The following is a 21,014-nucleotide window of genomic DNA, read 5'->3' as shown; positions in this document are numbered from 1 at the left end:
TAGTGAATAAGTGGATGCATGGATGGATGATTTAATTGAAATGATATATAGTCAGCTTTCTATATCTACAGGCTCTGTATCTGATGATTCAGCCAATCAGAATTAAAATATTTGACAAAAATTGTGTCTGTATTGAGCATGAACAGTTATTTTTCTTTTCATTCTTCCCTAAACAATACAGTATTGTTAATAATCCATTAAGTATTAATATTGTATTAGATATAATAAGGCATCTAGAGATAAGTTAAAGTATACAGAGGATTTGCAGAGGTTATATGCAAGCTCTATGCCATTTTATACAAGGGACGTGAGTATCCTAGGGTTTTGATATTCTTAGGAGTTCCCGGAATCAATCCCTCAGAGATACCAAGAGGTGACTGTACTTATCAGAAACTAGATGTCCTAGAAAATACATTGAGAAGTTTTGGAAATGTCTGTCCAGCTCATAAATAGTGCCTCTTCCTCTAAGAAATTACCCCAGCCATATTTTATAATGTGGCCCTGCCTCCTAATCATAATTTTCAGGTCTAAGAAAGGAAGGTAACCTTACCTGGGCCAACTGGAATTTTCACCTGGGAATTCAAACCAGCCTTTTGTTTTTGTGAGGCTGAAACTGATGTTCTATAAACTAGGAAAGAGATGAGACAACCCCTCTTCTGCAGTGAGCAATTAAAAGATGAAATATCCAGTCCATGGAAAAGCCTGGGGCTGAGAACAGATGGGGATACTGGGCTGCGAGCAGTACAGAGCCTTTCTTCTGCCTGGGCCTGACCCTGGGAGGTCCACCCTACCTTGGAATCTGTCAATCATTTCATTGTTACTCCAATTATCCTCTATTTTCTTTAAGACAGATCAAGTAGATTGCTTTATTTGTAACTAAAAATACTTTCACAAAGACAACAATAAAATTACTCAACAATAGAAACACCAAGAGACACAGAGAAGACCAGCAATTTCAAACCATAATCAGGGAAATAATTACAGAAAAATTTCCAGCACTGAAATCTAATCAAACATATTGTGAAAGAATCTAGGGGGTATATGGTGAACTAATTATCAAAGAAGGAGGCCTAGGAAATTGCTAATCAAAGGTTATAAATTTTAAGGTCAAAGATAACATTTTCAACCTGCCTCACGGATTCATTTTATAAGTTCACAATCAACCATAACTCTGAAATCCTAAAGTTCAGAAAAGCAGAAATTCTTCAAACTTTTAGACCAAAATTCAACACAACCTGACTTGAACCAAAACAAAGCTATTTGTGGTCTTTATCACACTTTGTGTAAATATTCAAGTTTTTTTTTTTTTAACAGAAACCTTAATGCTTGGATGACAGGTGCCAGCCCTAAATGTCTCAGGAGGTATTACATGAAGTTGAGAATCCCTTACCCAAAATGCTGGGACCAAATGTTTCAGATTTGGAATTTTTTTCAATTTGGGAATATTTATATTATATATAATTAGATATCTTATGGATGGAACCCAAGTCTAATGAAATTGGGTTTATGTCCTTCTTATGCACAGAACCTAAAGATCATTTTAAACACTAATTTGAGCGCACCTGCACTTTGACTGCCACCCTTCACGTGAGGTCAGGAGTAGAATTTTCCACTTGTGGCATTGTGTCAATACTGAAAATTTTTTCTGACTTTGAAGCATTTCAGATTTTCTGAACAATGATGCTCACCCTATATACAATTCAGTATGTGCACTGAATTGTATTTCTAAAACATAAACAAAATATTTGAATTTTGAAACATTTCTGGCACCAAGGGTTTCATATAGGGACAGTGGACCTTTGTGGAAGAACCTGTTTTATGAGGTGATGATTCCTGCACGTGGGACTCCTTGGCCATGTAGATGTGAATTGTACCCATGGTCCAGATTCACATCTCTTTTCTTTACTGTTGTGAACCCCTGGCCTGCCTTTGGGTCCCTAAGGGCTCTCCTGTTTCTCACACACAGTCTGTGTGACTGGCTCTGTGTGGACCCACCATCCTCACACTGTGCACACTAACAGGGTCTTCTCTGGAGTCCAAGTACCAACACCTCCCTCCTAGCTGATGCTTCTCTGCTGGGGCTGCTGCCAAGCCCTCAGAACATGCCAGTTGAGTGTATCTGCAAATTGGCACCTTATGGGGAGGAACTTTGACCACCGGGCAATGGGGACCAATGAGTAATAGTCCTTTCTCCTTCAACCCTATATAGTCCTGGGGTACCTTTTTATACTTATTCTCAATCTGATGAGATGGAGAAACCAGTGGCTCCTGATGGCTTACTCCCTTTGCTAATCTGTCTCCCTACTCCTCAGTTCTCTTCCCTGGGATCAGAATTCCCAGCGAGAAATCTCGCACATCAGCCTCTATCTTGTCCTCTACTGTCTGAAGTACCTAGGCTGAGTCATCCACATAGTTAATTCTCACAATAATGAAGTTGAATCTATTAGACTCCATGAGAGATTTTTGTTCATGCATTCTATAAATGTTTCCCTGTAGCTACTGGTGTGTTAGACATTAACCCAAGGCACTGAGAGAGGGAAATATAGAAGATATGGACCACATCCTCAAGTTTCATTGAGAGCAGGAGCTCAGGGGACAGAGAAGTAAATTCATCACTAGGATAACAGATAGGCTCCATGTATAAGGCAGGTATGTGTGCTGTGGAACTCCAGGGGAGTGAGCTCCGTTGTACCAAGTGGAGATGTGGAGCCACTGGAACTCCCATTCATTCCTGTGGGAAGGCAAAGCCAGGTGCCACTCTGGAAACAATTCCCAACAAAGTTAAACATACACCCACCAAATGACCCAGCGTTCTCACTCCCAGATAGTTACCCAAGAGAATGGAAAAGCAAGTTCACACAAAACTGTGAGTTCACATGTCTGCATCAGCTCTATTCACAATTGCTAAAAACTGAAAACATCCCAAATGTCCCTCAGTGGGTGAATAGATACATAAACCCTGGTACTTGCTTACCATGAACCACCACTCAGCTACATAAGGAGCAAACCGTTGATGTACAGAGCTTGGCTAAATCTGACAGGCATTAAGCCAGATGGGAGAAGCCAGTCTCAAAGTGTGTATACAGTCTGATTCCATGTGCGTGTTCTCAACAGGACAAACTACAGTGATAGAGAGCAGATCCTTTGCAGATGGGATGAGGCACAGGGAGTGGCTACAAAAGGAGAGCCTGGGGAGGGTTTTCTGGTCACTGTGTCCTGATGGCATTTGTTGTTATATAAATCTACATAAGTGTCAAAACTCGTAGAACTTTACACCAGAGGAAAAGTTGATTTTGCTTTACAACAATTTTTTAAGAATTAAAAATTAAGAGTCAAAGTTGTGCTTACATTATGATTCCTAAATGAAGGAATGCATGTGTTCTATGATGTCACATTTTGCTACATAGTGCACCTGTTTATATGATGTCACTTTGGATTACATGCATGGCATTTCACAATATTGCATTGTGCAATGTGGCAAGCACTGTACTAGAGGATGCTGTATTGTGTTGCATGATACACATTGTGTGGTACAGCATCACTTTGTCTTAGGTCACATAACACATCATGTGATACACATCATGCTCTATGACATTGCTTTATGCTATATACTGTTGTATTATATGTGCTGCACTGAGTTGCACAATGATAGTCACATAACATCAACTTGTTGTATGGTACTTAGTGTAACAGGATGTCACCTCCTATAACAACATCACATTACATTGCATCATGCTCAATTCACAAAGCAGGTCACATTCAAAACAGAACTTCACCAAAGATAAATGATCACATTCTTTACTGGCTGAAAACCTGGGAATATCTGGCATCTCTTTTGCCCCTATCTTTATCAGGAGAGTTTCTATCACTCTAAGGAAATTATACTCTGTTAAAACATATGTCAATCAAACTTCTCTCTTTCTCAACCTAACTATCATAATAAAGAAGTAAATACGTGGATTATGTATCCCAGGATCCCCAGATAAAATTATATATACATAAACTCTAACTGAAAACAAAACTAGATTTAAAAGCAAAAAGAAATAATTCTCTCAATCACAGACTTTAACCACACAAAAAGAGTAGAGATATCTTTGTAAAAAGGGTGAACTTCCCAGGGTAAAAAGAAAAGTTTCACATTAATCAAGATTTTTTTTTTTCAAGTGAGATCTTTATATATAAAGATGCAATTTTAAACTTTAAAAGTATTATCCTGTGCACAAAGACTATTGTCAAAAGCTAACAAAATTGCATGTAAGTTTTCATATACTTTTATTTTTCAAATGCCTGCTGTGCTCATTTCAAGAAGAATCTCAAGTAAAATTAGAAACAAAATAATCTGAGAACACCCAAAAGAATTCACTAATGGAACTCCTCTGCTCTGGAAACACCAGTTTCATTGAATTTGTTTAATTACCAGTGGTGACCACTTAACATTCTTGTGGCGATTAAAGGTTTATAAAGTCAAAATTATATTATGCCTTGGGTATAATTAAAAGTAATTACACTGAAACAATTTCTAGATAAAATTCATCAAAAAAAAAAACCAACTGAAATTCATGACACTGTTCCCACCCTAGCTCTGGCATTCTAAAGACCTCATTGAGACCCTGCGTGGATCAGCTGTCAGGTGTGGACAAAGAACACCTGTGGGCTCGGAACCAAGCCCAGGCCACCTGACAAGTTGGGTCTGAGTTTATTTAGGGAAATCAATTGCAAGGGCTCGTGGACACGTGATGTAGAGCTGGACACTGAGCCAAATGCATGTGCACCATGTGCTAAGTCTGAGAGTCTGAACATGGCTCTTTTACAGAAAACAGGGGAAACCCACTTACAACCTAAAGATTTCTAGTGTACCCAGGAGCCCAAGAAGCAATGATGTGACGGGAATAACTAAATGTTTTAGTCAGCTTTTTTGCTGTTGTGACTAAAAGACCCAACCAGAACAATTGTAGAGGAGGAAAAGTTTATTTGAGGGCTCACGGTTTCAGAGGTCTTAGTCCATAGAAGGCCAGCTCCATTCCTGGAGGTTTAAGATGAAGCAGGACATCATGGCAGGAGAGTATGGTGGGGGGGCGGGGGGGGGGCGGGGAGCAGCTCACATCATCAAGAAGCAGAGAGACTCCACTTGCCAGAAACATAAATACACGCAAAGCCACGCCCCAATTCCCACCTCCTCCAGCCACACCCTACCACTTCAGTTACCACTCAATCACTTTCAGGGCATTAACTCACTGATTGGGTTGATTCTCACAACCCAATCATTTCTCCTCTGAACCTTCTTGTCTCACATGTGAGTTTTTCGGGAGACATCTCACATCCAAACTATGACATTAAAGTTGCATTAACCATCTATTTTACAGTTAGCAATCTTTGCTTCCTACCGAGGTGACATTCTTTAAAAGTTGCAGAAGATTAAGTTCTTATTTTTAAAGAATTAAGATAAAAATAATATGACTCAAATATACTAGCAGAGCTCATTTCTGAAGGAAAACCATGGGTAAAGCTTTGATTTAAAAACACTCCCTGAACCATCTCAAATTTATATTTTCATAAATCTATACTGCCATGAAAATGATGTTTTTTTTTTAAAAAAAAAATTGCACCAAAAGAGATCTCTATAAAAAAGTTTATGGAAAGTGGAGGGGTTCTGGGAGTTACCAAGGTAAGCCCAACCTGAAAGAATCCTGGCACCCATGGGGAAGGCCTTGACATAGGGCTGGAGAGAGTCAGCTAAGAGCTAAAGTCTGGCCAAAAGGAGGAAAGAGAAACAAAGGGAGGAAGTGGGAAAATGTGTTTTGCTGCGTGGGTAAAATAGATTCTCAGTCCGACAAGGAGAGTGAATCTGTGCAAGGCTCTTGCAATTCTCCAGGACTTTAACAGTTTCCTATTTAATTGTCATGACAAGCTGCAGGGAAGGCAGGACTGGCTTGCCTGTCTCCTCTGGGGACTGTTTCAACATGTGGTTACCAAGTGTGATAGAAAGGACAGTACCAACTCTACATCCCTTCTAGTGTTAAGGCTGGCGTCCTCACTACCACAACCGCTTGTAGGTACCTGGGAACATGCTTTGAAACCTTCCCATTCAGACCACGATATCCACTGCAAAGCCTATCAACAAAAGTTTGCAAAAAAAAAAAAAAATTAGACTCACCAAGATCAAGATGAATACCAGGGACAAATGAATTGAGAAAGAACATAAAGATAACAAATCCCAGCACCATCAGGCATTTGACAAGCAGAATCCTGTCTGAGATCCTGTGCTGTGAGAGAGAAAAACACAACTCATTTACTTGGTACAATCTTCTGATTCCTGCAATGTGTCCATGATCCTGCGTGACTTGAATTACTCCAAATGTCTCCTGATGAAAAAATAAAACATCTTGAACTTGAAAGAAGATAACAAGGCAATGCATTACAGGAAGAACTGAAAAGATTCTGGATTGCAGCATTCAAAATCTTTGTGGAAAAATAAGCACCACCAATCTGCAGTATAGTCTTTTTACCAAACACTGGACTACATAACTTTTTAATATAACGTGAGTATTCAGTCATGAGAAGTATCCACCCAGGTGTTGGGTGAGACAACAGAAAGCCATTGGGGAAATGACAGCTAATCTCCAGGGACCTTGCCCTATCAAATACATTCCCCCAGATGCCTGTGTGGTCCCTGTGTTTTAGCTTGACTTTCTTTTTTTTTTTATTCAAAGCTCATGGCAATAAGCTTAACATGTTCTTGAAATACTATAACTCCTGCATAAGGCTTTGCTGTGTTCATTCATGTAACACTTACAAGGTCTGTGGAATACAGGTGTTGCCCCTTATCCGTGGGATGACACCGGAGGGATCTGCCCTGTCTTCCAGGGGTTTATAGCACACGGTTCTCTGTAGTGACTTCATTAACCTCAGAACCATAAAGCAGTTGGGGTGTTCTTTCCTATGATCCCTGAGAGGTATTGAGTTATATGGGCCATGGCTTTGTGGGGTCAGGAATGAGGAGCATGTGAGGTGGGCATCAGGTCAGCCTGTACTGCTAACTCGGTCCCATGTGTGAAACCAGGTGTGAACTGAAAACCACACAGGGTCCTTTCTTAAGAATGGCCCAGCACATCTGTACCGCTGTCTAACATACATCTGGATTTAGATAGATTTATAGGCATCCCTTGATATCCATGAGCGATGGGTTTCAGGACCCAGAGATACCAAAATCTTCCATGCTCAAGTCCTTTATGTGCACAAAACCTTCACACACTCTTCCACATACTTTAAACCATCTCTAGATTAATTATAAAACCTAACACAATATAAATGTTATGTAAATAGTTGTTACACTGTATTGTTTAGGGGCTAATGATTGGGGGGAAATTCTGTACATGTTTAATACAGACACAATACTTTTCAAATACCTACAATCTTGATTTGGTTCCATCTACAAATGTAGAACCCACAGATAAAGAGGGCCAACTGTAGGCATCTCTTATTATGGATATCAACATATTTATAGATATAGTTTTAGATGTTTATATCCAGATTTAGATACAGATAGATATAGACATATAGAAATAGATATGCACAGAGATCTATAAATATGGATAGATATAGATAGATAAGATAGACATATAAATATAGATTCCGATATATATAGACATGTAGATATAGATATATATAAACATGAAGATATATATATAGAGAGGTAGAAGTACAGATAGAGGATTTTGAATTTCTCTGGTCACAGGTAAAGCTGCTGTCATCAAAAACACAAGCACACCCTTCATGGACAGCATCTCTGGCTGCAGCCCCTGGTCCCCTGGACACAGGCCAGAGGTGCTGCCCTCACTCAGGAGGTGAGACTGCCTGTTGAGCACCTGCCCTCTTCCCCTGCCCACTGCAAAGGCCCACATCATGTCCTACTCCTCTCATCTTCCCCTCCCACTTCTAAGAAGCCCAATTTTGCTGCATGACTCTGTGATCAAGAATTAGGAGGTAGGGGATATCAGAAAAAGAAATTGCTCAGAGGAGAGCAACACTGGTCCTCACCAGCTTCAGAGAGGCACCACAAAGCCTCCCTGAGTCCCACTAACCAGAGAAAGTTAGTACTACCACAGCCCATTCAAAGATGGGAGATGGAGGAGCGGCACGTTCAAAGACTGTTCCCATGTCATTCAGATGGTGGAGGTGGAGGTTTCTTTTGAGTGTTCTACTGGGAGTCAATCTCCTTTTGGCTATCTGGGATTATTTCAGTAAGAATTCTCATTTGCAATACAGGGATATTGCCAAGCCCCTGGCCTATTTTCCCATCAATCTTCAATTCTTGTCCACCAGGTACACAGGACAAAAGCAATGCCGTCCAGCAAGGCAGCAAGGTCTTAAAACCCTGGGTATTCAAAGGGTCATAGCTACACCCTTCTTTTCTAACACTAACCATCTACATGGAAAAGAGAATGTGAAGAGAGCCCACAGACCAAATTGCCTAAAGAATACACTACCCAGCAGAACCCCAATGTCTAAGTATTAACTAAGCACAAGTATTCCTATCACAATTAGAGAGTGGGCACCCAACCTCTTCCTAGAAAACAACCGACTTGGATTGGAAATTTCCCTGAGGTACAGTGATTGTGAACGCTCTTGGCTTGGCAGGGAGCCCTACCTGTCCACAGGTGGGGAGGAAGTCCACCATAGCAGGAAAGTGAGCAAAAAAAAAATATTGTTTTTAGATTCTTTTATTTTTAGTTGTGGATGGACACAATATCATTATTTTATTTATTTATGTATTTATTTATTTATTTTGTGATGCTGAGGATTGAACCCAGTACCTGACATGTGCAAGGCAAGCACTCTACCATGAGCCAAACCCCAGCCCCCAAAATATTTTTAAATGAATTCTGCCCCCCAGAAGTCAAACTTGTACAGCAGGACACACGCACACACACAGTGTTTGTTCTTAAAGATGTTCAGTATTGCCCAACATGGTCTCGGCTGCCAGCTCCTCTGCAAAATGGCAATCTGGAAGCCTGCTTCTCAGGGCCAGGAGAGGGACTGTGAGCCGCAGGCCCCGCTCAGTGGGCCAGACTCAGGATATTGCTCAAGGGTATGCCTGAAGTACATCTTCCCAGACATGAAAACTGTGACATTTCCATTTCCTGTCATGTCTGGAAAATGTTTTTCCTCATTAACTTGTAGAAATAAATGACATCTTATGTACAACTGCAGGAATAAAAAGAACAATGGCTTCCAGTCATTTCTTCATGTGAGGTAAAAAGAAGATTTTGGAATGTTTCCCCACAAAAAACGATAACTGCCTGAGGTGATGAATAAGTTAATGACTCTGACTCCGTCACTGCACAATGTGCACAGGTGTCCAGACATCACCTTGGACCTCACAACCTCCTACTATTAGAATGTATCAATTAAAAATTTAAAATCATGATCCATTTTTAAAAGAAACATCAATCACTTTCTTCTACAAACAGGTAAATCAAATTGGAAATATCTGAAGAAAGCAAAGGAGATACCTTTTTTTGAAGCTCCTGAATATTGGTCTCCCAGTTTTTGTCTTCCTGTGAGATTTGTCTAAAAGAGAAAAGGACAGGCTCATTATTTCCCTGGTTATATGGAACAAGGAGATTGACAACACTGAGAGCCTGGACATTTGCTATGGAGCCTGGAACAGCCTTCTGAGCGATAAGACTGGTCATGGAAGTGACTGGAACACTTGATTTGTCAATTAGGAAAGAAACTCACCCTATATTTTCAAAGAAAAATCAAATATACCATGATGTGAGTGTTTAATGACGTGTGAATGTGAGACAGCAAGTGTAGGAAATGTCGTGAACAACATGTGCCAACGTGTGACCGAGGCAATGACTGTACCCACCTTTATTTTCTTCTTTATATGTAGTCAACCCCCAGTATCCCCAAGAGATTGATTCTAAGACCCCACCTAAGAGTAATAAAACCCAGGGGTGCTCACGTCCCTATAAAACAGTGTCGTATTTGCATTTAACTTAGCTACAATCCTCCCATATACTTTAAATCATCTCTAGATTACTTATACCTAATACAATGTAAATAATTATTTACTATATTCTTTAAGGAATCATGATAACAAGGAAAAACACTCTGTACATGTGCAGTAGAGTCATGATTTTTCTTTTCAAATGCTTTCAATCAGTTGTTGGTTGGATGCAGAGATGTGGAACCTGCAGTCCACTAGTTTCTCTGCTTCTGAATGGTTTCCATTTCCAAAACAGGGACACAGTATGTTTACAACCAGCTTTTACAACTAAAGGGAAAAGAGATCAAAGAAACAGCACTTGCTTTAATGGTAATTTTACCAACAGTAGCTCACTTTTGAAGTAATTGTATGCCTGCTTCCTTCCTTCTCTCATGGTACCCTCCTCTCTTGTTGAGGTTCCCTTGTTTGTACCCACTTACCTTTCCTTTTAACTTTTCCAACTCAGTTTCCCTTCTTTTTTTGTTATTCTTTTCTGACACCAATCAAAGGGAAGATGCTGCACAGTGGAGAATGTCACTTTACTGAGCATGTACATGTCACAAGTGAGCACTAAAGAGAGGCTGAGCATGCAGCCAGTAGGGTCCGCAGGGAAACCAAAGCAGAACCAAGTGAATTATTCTGAGAAAAGCTTTGAAATATTTTCATTGGTGCATAATAACTATGCACATTAGTAGGATTCATTATGACCTAATATATATATAAATAATGATTTGGTCAATTTCATTTGCCAGTTCCCCAGCCTTCTCCCTAAGTCCCTTCTTCTAGTCTACTTGGTCTTCCTTCTATTTTCATGAGACCCTTTCCCCCCCCCCTCTTTCTTGTCTAGCTTCCACATAAGAGAGAAAATACATGGCCCTTAATATTCTGAGTCTGGCTTATTTTACTTAAGATAATGCTCTGAAGCATCCATTCATTTTCTTGCAAATAACATAATTTCATTACTCTTTATAGCTAAACAAATGGTGTATATATGCCACATTTTCTTTATCATTCATCCATTGACAGACACCTAGGCTAGTTCCATAACTTGGCTACTGTGAATTGTACTGCTATGAACATGTGTGTGCATGTAACACTATAGTTTGCTGACTTTAATTATTTTAGATAAAGACCAAGGAGGGGGATAGCAGTGTCATGCAGTGGTTCCATTCCTACTCTTTTGAGGAACCTCCAACTGATTTCCACAGTGGTTATACTAATTGACAATCCCACCAACAGTGTATAAGCATTCTTTTACCCACATTCTCACTAGTGTTTATTATTATTTGTATATTATTAGTATTCCTGATTCCAGCCATTCTGACTGGAGTGAGATGAAATCTCAGTGTAGTTTTGATTTGCATTTCCCTAATTGCTTGAGATGTTGAACATTTTTTCATGAATTTGTTAGCCATTTGTACTACTTGTTTTGAGAAACATCTCTTTAGTTCATTTGCCCATTGAATTCAGCTGTGAATCCACCTGGACCTGGGATTTTTTTTATTGGAATGGTTTTTATTACTGTTTTAACTGTATTATGGGTTATCCATCTCTTTAGGTTTTCTATGTCCTCTTTGTTCAGTTTCGGTAGCTAATAGGTGTCTAGAAATTTATCAATATCTTCCAGATTTTCCAATTTGTTGGAATATAAGTTTTCAAAATAGTCCCTAGTATCCTTTGGATTTCATAGATTTCTGTTGTGATCTCTCCTTTTTCCCTTTTCTTTTGGTTAGTTTGACTAAAGTCTTATCAATCTTGTTTATCTTTTCAAAGAATCAACTCATCATTCATTGATTCTTTGTATTGTTTTTCGTTTACTTCACTAACTTTGGCTTTGATATTTATTGTTTCCTCCCTTCCAACAGTTTTGGAATTCATTTTTTCCTTGTTTTTCTATGTGTTAGAGGTGCATCATTGGGTTATTTATTGGGGATCTTTTTCTTTTCTTTTCTTTTTTTAATCTAGGCACTCATAGCTATAAACTTTCCTCTTATAACTGCATTCACGGCATCCAGGAGATTCTGATATGTTGTATCTTTATTCTCATTTTTTTTCTTTATTCTCATTTTATTCTAAGAATTTTTACATTTCTTCCCTGATTGCTTTGCTGACCCATTCATTATTAAAAAGTGTATTGTTCAATCTCTGTGCACTAATATAGTTTCCGTAATTTTTCTTGCTTTCTAATTTTCTTGTTTTTCTTCATTTCTAGTTTTATTCCATTATGATCTAATAAAATTCAAGGAGTTATACTGACTTTTCGCATTTGCTAAGATTTGTTTTGTAACCTAAAATATGATCCACAAGCAGCTAAGAAGATAGTATATTCACCTATTGTTGGATGAAATATTCTGTAGATGTCTGTTAAGTCCTTTTGATTTATAGCATGTTTTAGATCTGAAGTATTGTTGCTGATTTTATAACTGGATGACCTATCTACTGGTGAGAGAGGAGTATTGAAATCACCCAGTATAATTGTATTGGGATCTATCTGAGACTTTATGTTTAGTAGTGGTTTTTTTTTATGTAGTTAGATGTACTGAAGTTTGGATCATGAATATTTGCTATCTTTATGTCTCCATGTTGTATCATTCCCTCTAGCAGTATGTTGTGACCTTCTTCGTCCTCTGGAACTCATTTTGGCTTGAAGTCTGTTTTGTTGGATATGAGAGTACATACTCCTGCTTTCCTTTGGGGTTCCATTTGCATAGAATATCATTTTTCATCTTTTCATTTGCAACCTGTGGGTGTTTTTCCTATGAGTTTGTCTCTTACAGACAACATATTGTTGGATCTTGTTTTTTAATCCACTCTACAGTACATATCTTTTAGTGATAGTATCAAGACCATTAACTTCAGTGTTATTATAGAGAGGTGTTTATTATTGCCTGCTACCTTGATTTATTTCTAATATTTTATTAAATCATAATTTTAATCTGCTTATATACTCTTTTAATTAGATTTATTCTTTTCCAAGCTTTCTTTGTTGTTATTATCTTACATTTCTGTATATAGGATTTCTTTAAGTATCTTCTGCAATGCTGGCTTAGTAGTCATGAATTCCTTTAGTTTACACTCACACTGGAAGGTTTTATTTCTTATTTGATTTTGAAGAATAGCTTTAATAGATATAGCAATCTTAGTTGGGAGTTACTGATTTTCAGTGCTTGAAATGTATCATTCCAAGTCCTCTTGAACTTTAGGGTTTATACTGAGAAATCTTGTATTACTTTGATTCTTTTTCCTCTAAATTTGACCTGTCATCTCTCTCCTATAGCCTTTAAAATCCTTTCTTTGATTTGCAGTATTGGCATTTTATGATAATGTATCATGGAGAGGTTCTTTTCTGATCTTGTCTGAGGTTTTAAATGCCTACAATTTTTAGATGTCCATCTTCTTCCTAAGGTTTGGAAAATTTTTGCTATTATTTCAGTATTATTAACCTGTATTTCTACTTCTTTCTCAAAGTCTATGAGTCTTTAGTTTGGTCTCTCCATATTGACCCAGATATCTTGTCTATTCTGATCACAGTTTTCTTTCCTTTTTTTTCTTTAATATTGTCTAAATGTTCAAGGCTGACCATCTTGCCTTCAAGCTCTGAAATTCTGCTTTATTTTGATCTAATCGAATCTAGAAATTTTTTCAACTGAATTTTTCATTTGATTTATTGTATCTTTCATTTCCAGGACTTTTGTTTGCTTCTTTCTCAGGACCTCTATCTCTTTATTAAAATACTTTTTCACAGCCTATATTTTCTCCCTTAATTAATTCCTTAGATCTTGTTTAAATCATTAATCATTTTAATAATCAATTTTTTGAATGCTTTGTTCAAGATTTCATCCATTTCAATCTGTAGTTTGGGGGGTTAAAAATTTTTGGAGACATGGGTTTATTTCTTTGTGTTTTCAAAAAAATTTTTTGTATGTACATCCATTGTCATAGATTCCTCTTTTTCTATTATGTAAGTGAGCAGTTACTTCTTTACAATCTACCCTGAGCTGGGAGTTTATATTATTTTCAAAACATCCAATTGGCATAATCAAGGTGCTAAGTTCAATACCAAGTACTACTTCAAGAGGATAAAGCAACAGCCAGTCATAATGATAACTTAATAGCATATATTTGAAAACTTATTACTAATCATCTGCACAACTCTACTAATCAATGAGAAAAGTGAATGAGAAATAATAAAGAATAGGCTAGAAGGTTAAGCATCAATGATAGCATCCTTTATAGTAAGTTATGTTGGAAACAGGCAAAAAAAAAGATAAAGGAAATAGAAAACAGAAAAAATGGGGGGGGGAGGGAAGAGAGACAGAAGATAAAATGAGATGAGAAAGAAGGATAGAGGAGAATGGAAGGGAATGAAGAAGAAAAAGAATAAGTTATTGAGGAAGGATCCAATTAATTGACAAAAAAAAGTGTAAAATTAGAACTCTGAAAAAACACATGAGGGAAGACACTGGAAATTACTACATACAGGGCTGGGGTTGTAGCTCAGTGGTAGAGTGCTTGCCTAACATATGGGAGGCACTGGGTTCAATTCTCAGCACCACATATAAATAAATAAATAAATGTCAACAATTGAAATATATATTTAAAAAATTACTATCTACAGCAGCTAATGCAATCACAATATATTTTAAAATTCAGTTTTCTTCTTGCTGAGACTTTTAAAATGAAGACATTTCTTTCCATAATTTTGAATATGAGGAGTGTATATGACACAATTATTATACTATTTATTTGTTCTGAGCTCTGACCCAAACCAGCCCAACTTGTTAGAGTAGTTTATAGGCTGAGCTCTGCCTCTTCGTTGGCTGACAGAAAGTATTGAGTGGTGGGGGTCTGATCATTTCAAAGCAGAATAAAGTTGATCAAAATATGTCATGAATACATATGAATATATCATCATGCATTGCAATTTTATATATAATTATAATGCACCAATTAAAACATAAATAGAAGGAAGACCAATAGAATAAAGAAGAGAGGAAGGATAATTCTGGGGATTGAAATGGAGAAAACTATGTTATATGCATTTATGAATATGTCAAGATGAACCCCACTATTATGTATAATTATAATGCACTAAAAATAAAAATATAAATAAATAATTCTAAGAAATACCAAGAAATGAATTGATTAGGATATTTGTATTCTTTGAAGTGCTTGAAAATCAACTGCTGAGAGAATCTGTTGTAAGATTAGTTTGTTACATTAATTGGTTTTGATTCTTATCATACAAAAATTAAAATGTGGGGAAATTATAAAATGTGGCTGAGAGTGTAAATTCAATTCCCAGTGTCACTCTTTCTGAACTACATAACCATAGGTAAGTTGCCCAAATTCTCTGAGCCTCTGCTTCTTTCATCCCTAAACTGAGCTAACAATAACCCCACAGAGCTAGGTGGGAATTAGATAAAGTTGTGCACCATAAAAGGCTTAGCTCAATGAATGGCGCCTAAAAGTTGCATATTGGCTCAGTTAGTGTCACCAGTTTATAATGCTACAAATGTTTGGAGTAACAATTTTAATTCACTTGATTTGCATTTTATGTGACATTTGGACACTGTTTGGATGGTAGCGGAGTATGTTGCTCATACAATCCCACCATTAAACCAAGAACTGCTTCTATAAATCTGAGCAGGACCCAATTTGATACCTATTGAAGGTGTGCAGCCTTCGGGCCAGCAGGTGCTCCAGTGCCAGCACCTTCCGCAGCAGCAGGCCACGCACGGCCGTCTCCTCACGGCTGGCTGGGCTGATGCGCTGCGCTGTCAGGCGCCACACGTGAATCTCGTGCTTCAGTTCTGCAGAGAAAGTAAGGCAAAATTGAGTTCCCCACGACCTGGGATGTCAGTGCTCACAACACACTCACCATGTTCAGGTTTCCCAGGCTCAGCCCAAAACAGAAGCTTCTCAGCACATTAGTTACTATAATGAAACCAGGTGACAAAGCTGACTTTTTAAAATGACCATGGAAGTGAAGTAGAGCAATTTCAACTCTCTGGTGACAAATAAATTCCTGTCTTGAACAGACACATCAAACCTAATGCCCAGCAACCCTAACCTCCTCTTGCAGGTCTCACTTTTAGCCAAAACCTACACATTGCTGTTCTGATTTGAATGTGGTTTGTCTCCTCCAAAATTCATGCACCAGGCGATGCCCTCTGCCATGTGATGACACGGCGAGAAGGCCTTCACCAGATGTCAGGTTGTGCTTCAGACTTCCCAGCCTCCTGGACAATAAGCTAACAACAACTCTGTGCCTTAGAGCTTGTCCAGTCTGTAGTATTCAGTAACAGTAACAGAAAATGAACAAAGCCAAGTGCCCACTCTTTGACTGACTTCAGAAACAGGTCTAGTGAAAATCAGAAGCACAAGGGTTGTTCTCGGGCAGTGGCTTTCAGGGCCAGGAGGACATTTGGGAAGAGTCAGGAGTTGGGAAAAGCCCTCACTCCCAACCAGTCCCTCACGGAGCTCAAGTCTGTTACCCAGGAAGGGGAGAAGTAGCCTGATGAAACGCTGACATCAATAGAATGAGCAGAATTTTCATCCAAAACTGAATTCAGAAGCTTCTGAGAGAGAAGAGTAAAGAGAGATGATTCATTGCCTAAGATATGAAAGAACTTCATGAAAGCTTACCTCTATTTTACAATTTAAAACGCTATAAAAAATTCTCAAAATAATCACTAAGAGAATAAGAAAAAGCCACTGTTTTCATTCACCACTCTGTCAATTTTCTGTCACTAAAACAAAATAGCTGAGATTAATAACTTAAAAGGAGAAAAGGTTTATTTTGACTCAAAGTTTGAGAGGTTTCAGTCTATAGTCAATTGGCACTGCTTTGGGGTACAGAGTGAAGCAGCACATCACAGCAGGAGTGTATGGTAGAGGAAGCTGCTCACCTCATGGCAGCCAGGAAGCAGACAGATAGTGGAAGACGTGCAGATCCCAATATCCACTTCAAGGGCATGTCCCCAGGGACCTGACTCTCTCCAGCTAGTCCCACCTCCTAAAGGTTCCACTCCATCCCAATAGTGCCTCCCTAGGGACCATGTCTTCAACACAGGGACCTCAGGGGATAATTCCAGATCCAAACTACATTATGTGCAATGCACCATACAATATACGTCACAAGAATTAAATTAAAAGACCAAATCCTTTTAAGCAGGGGCTGGAGCACCTGACAGCCTACTCCAGGTGGAGGCAAGACACAGCAGTACAATCACTGTGAACTCAACCAATAAAGAAAACGCTACCTTTTACGCCCCCTCTATTTGGTACACAAGTGCTGATCACCTACCGTGTGGCAGACCTGCTGCACTGCTGAGAAAACAGAGACGTTTGTCAGAGAAACAGACTATAAATAAAGGCTGCCAAGACTCCATAGAGAGACCCAGGGAGAACGGGAGCACTGAGACAACATCAGCCAGCGCTCGGTTTTGAGTTTCAGCCTTACAAAGACGCACCACAGCTTTCTAAACTAAAATGAACTTGGGTGTAATTCAAAGGCTTCTTCAGAGAAGGGGATCCATGCTTTCCCTCTGAAAAGCCTCACACCTCATCAAACCTCCTATGAGGTTTTGATAACATAAAAAGATGAGGAAGAATAGGAGGAAGAGAAAGCAATGAACGAGCCTTCCCGAAACTTTGAACACGAAACTCCACATTGGGATAGGAAAGGAGAGACGGGGCTGTGGAATGGCTTCAGCATAAGTTCAGATGGGGCCTGGGTTTCATCTAATGCTCTGAACCTCATCAGAGGAAAGGTATCATTAAAAACCCGTCCATAAACGTCAGAGACATTCCAGCAGCTCTTTAAAGTCATCACAGTGAAGGGTACTTTCTGAAGCCACTAATCAGCTTTGAAAAGCTTGCATGTCTACATGGTTTCACTCTGGAGGCAGCCCATGGATGCAGGCTGGGAGTTTCATCCATGTCTTTGTATTTGGAGAAGCAGAGACTGGGAGCCAGCGTTGCATTGGTGATGCTGGGCTTCTAGGTCCCCTGCGCTCTCTTATGCAGGTGTGTCCTCCAAAAGCAGCCTCAACCCCATGCATGCACGCTCAGAGCCTACCTGCTTTCCAACCCATCAAATCCAAAGCTCTACCGGCCCTATTCTGCTCAGCCCATCATCGATGTTCAGGTAGCACTTTTGTTTTCCAACTGTGGAATTAAACAGGAATTCTGAAGTGATTTAGCTGAGAGAGATTTTGCGCAGGAGAAGGGAGCACACGGCATTCCGGGAGGCAGATATGCACAGTCTCTGATCTTGAGCACACAGGGTCCCAACAAGAGACACTTCCCTCATGTTTTACATGGGGTGGCAGCTCTGACCTCTTTGTAAGAATTTCCCCTGGGAAAAATGATCATATGAACTCTGAGGCTTATACCTACCAACGATCTCACTGGGCTCCTTGTTATAAAGCTTTTTGTTCCAGTACAGCAGTCTGAGGAGTGGGAATGAGACCAGAAGAACAAGGCAAATCCCAACAAACATGTGTGCCGTGAATCTGGCGAAGTCCAGGCCCTGGAAAGATAAAAGGGGAAATGGGTGGAAATGCCCTTTTCTCTGCACTGGCGGAAGCTCCCCACATCAGGATCCGTGGAGGGTCAAGACCAGAGATTGTAGGGAACATCAGGACCTCTGGGAACCTTAGGTAGAGGGTCCTGAAGCCCAACACAAAAACCAAGGAAAAATACAGATGCTTCACCATGAGTTTGAAACAGTCAAGGTTTTTTTCTTTCATGTTGAACTAATAATTCTTACATGTAAAAAAAAAAAAACCATCTTAGGAGGAAAGAAAAACAAGCTAACATATCTAATTCCAACCTTAGCTTCCAGTTTCAGGTGTAAAAAGACTGAATGTGAGTAAACATTAAACAATGTGACTAACAGTATTCACCATTTTAAAGGTACATTGGGTTTTTAAAGCATCTCACTAAAGTTCTTGCCATTGATTTGAAGGAGAGAGTCCTCAGGGCTGGAAAGCACAGTCTTTCCTCCCCGGTCAGCATCAGAGGCTGCCCAGAGTCCTGAACAAGTGCCCTCTGCTTCCTCTGCCTGCCTGTGGGGTAGGCACCATGGTCAGATGTTGACCATGACCTTGAACTTTGTGTTTATCTACAGCATTCATACTCCAGATATCTGCTTGAAAAATAATACTTTAAGGTACTCATGAAAATGTTCTAATTTCCTCTAAAATCAAAAGTAAAAAAAAAAATGAACTTTTGGGTCAGAGAAACTTATTTAAAACACAATATTAAGATAGTTATCTTTATGCCCAACTGGGTCATGAAATGTAATTGTTAATACTGTTTCATGGAAATGGCCCAGGAAAACATAGATCTTTGTACCCCTTGTAATTCTGGGTCTGTTTGGAATATAATAACTATGAAGTTTTGCTGCTTTAGAAATGGTGGGGCATTTAAAGAAAAACTGGGTAGATAAATGAAAAAAAAACAAAACCCAAGGACTAAAGAGATCCAAGGAATACATCCACAGCAAAATTACACAGCACTGAGTGGAGGTATTTGATCGCTACTAGAGTTGTGGAATGGGTGAATTTATCAAGCAATACAAAATAGAAAAAAAATTCAAACTGATATTTTTAAGAAGTAATACCAGCAAAAGCAATGTACAATGGGATGCAAATGTTTTCACTAAGCTTATAAGGTGCATGTATCTGGGCCCCCCTGCTGCTACTGCAGATCTCTATAATTTCCGAGACACTTCTCTTTAATGTTCCCAGTAACAAAACCGTCCCCTGTCACACTACATCAATATGGTGCTTCACTGCAGCCCTTTCTTCTTGCATGGTACTGCTTCTGCTTCTACATTATTCTGTATGGTTTTGTTTGGGGCTCCACTCAGCCATTTTCTTTGCAGTTTTCCACAAATCCTCATTTAATGGATTAGTGGTTAAATATTGAAGCATGTGAAACAACCAATAGAGGACCCCATGGAAAACAGAGTAGAATATGCCTTGCTTTATAAGCTGTATAAAATTATGAGGATGTAGTTAAAGGATTCCCAGTCAAACAATACTGTTTCCTAGGCACGATGCTATCGGGTTAGCTCTGTGACTAGTCAAGAGTCCACTGGGTCGTAAGGGATGGTTCAAGCCAAAGTGGTTTCTTGAATTATTCCAAGGTAAAAACTCAGTGCAAACTCTTCTAAGTGAAAAGCTTATGAATTGTTAAGCTGAATCTACTGAGTGTGTTAGTAAAACACACACAGTGCATTTTGAAAACAGAATCCAGTCTGGCTGCCCAGGACAGAGGAGTTCTCAGGGCTGGAGAACACAGTAAGGAGAGAACATACATACTATAGGAATGAATATGGTGACAGACAGGAGAGATTGGTGTGATCCTACTGTGTGCAAGGAACCAGCAGTGCATGTGGCAGAGGGGTCCTGACACCCATGGATCTGAAGGAGGTAAGAGGACTTCTGGAAGAGTGAAGGTGGGTGAGCCCAGCATGCAGGAAACAGCAAGCCACAGAAGTGATGGACTGGCCCAGGAGGGGCAAACATCAAATAAGAGTCCAGAGGCCACAGGTACTGAAGAGTGGTATGGGAATAAAATGCTCATTCAGGAGACTAAGAAATGGCCAAAGAGGCAGAGCCAGCAGAGTGACACTGAAAGTTGTCACACAGTGGATTGGAGGAAAGCACTACCAGAAGCAGCTAAAGGACACAATTTTCTGAAGTCATGAATTTGAGACTCTTCTTTTTTTAAAAAAAATATATTTATTTTTTAGTTATATGTGGACACAATATCTTTATTTTAATGTGGTGCTGAAGATCGAACACAGTGCCTCACACATGGTAAGTGAGCACTCTGCTACTGAGCCACAAACCCAGCTCGGTTTATTCCTTTTTTATTATTTATATATGACAGTGGAATGCATTACAATTCTTATTACATATATAGAGCACAGATTTTCATATCTCTGGTTGTATACAAAGTATATTCACATCAATCCGTGTCTTCATACATGTATGTTGGATAA

General features: G+C 39.1%; 1 protein-coding gene across 1 annotated transcript in view; it reads right to left on the bottom strand.

Moving 5' to 3' along the window:
• Oca2 (OCA2 melanosomal transmembrane protein) overlaps positions 1 to 21,014 on the bottom strand; it is a 364,563-nt gene that overhangs the window by 170,053 nt on the left and 173,496 nt on the right. The window contains exons 14-17 of the mRNA XM_077799930.1: positions 18,398 to 18,530; positions 15,660 to 15,807; positions 9,513 to 9,570; positions 6,155 to 6,263 (exon numbers count right to left, since the gene is read on the bottom strand). Of these exons, the coding sequence (XP_077656056.1) occupies positions 6,155 to 6,263; positions 9,513 to 9,570; positions 15,660 to 15,807; positions 18,398 to 18,530 (448 nt within the window). The remainder of the gene's footprint in view (positions 1 to 6,154; positions 6,264 to 9,512; positions 9,571 to 15,659; positions 15,808 to 18,397; positions 18,531 to 21,014) is intronic.

The sequence above is a fragment of the Urocitellus parryii genome, chromosome 6 (genome assembly GCF_045843805.1).
Source record: "Urocitellus parryii isolate mUroPar1 chromosome 6, mUroPar1.hap1, whole genome shotgun sequence".
Lineage (NCBI taxonomy): Eukaryota > Metazoa > Chordata > Mammalia > Rodentia > Sciuridae > Urocitellus > Urocitellus parryii.
The sequence above is the reverse complement of the archived record's forward strand: the minus strand, read 5'-3'. Positions and strand labels throughout refer to the sequence as shown.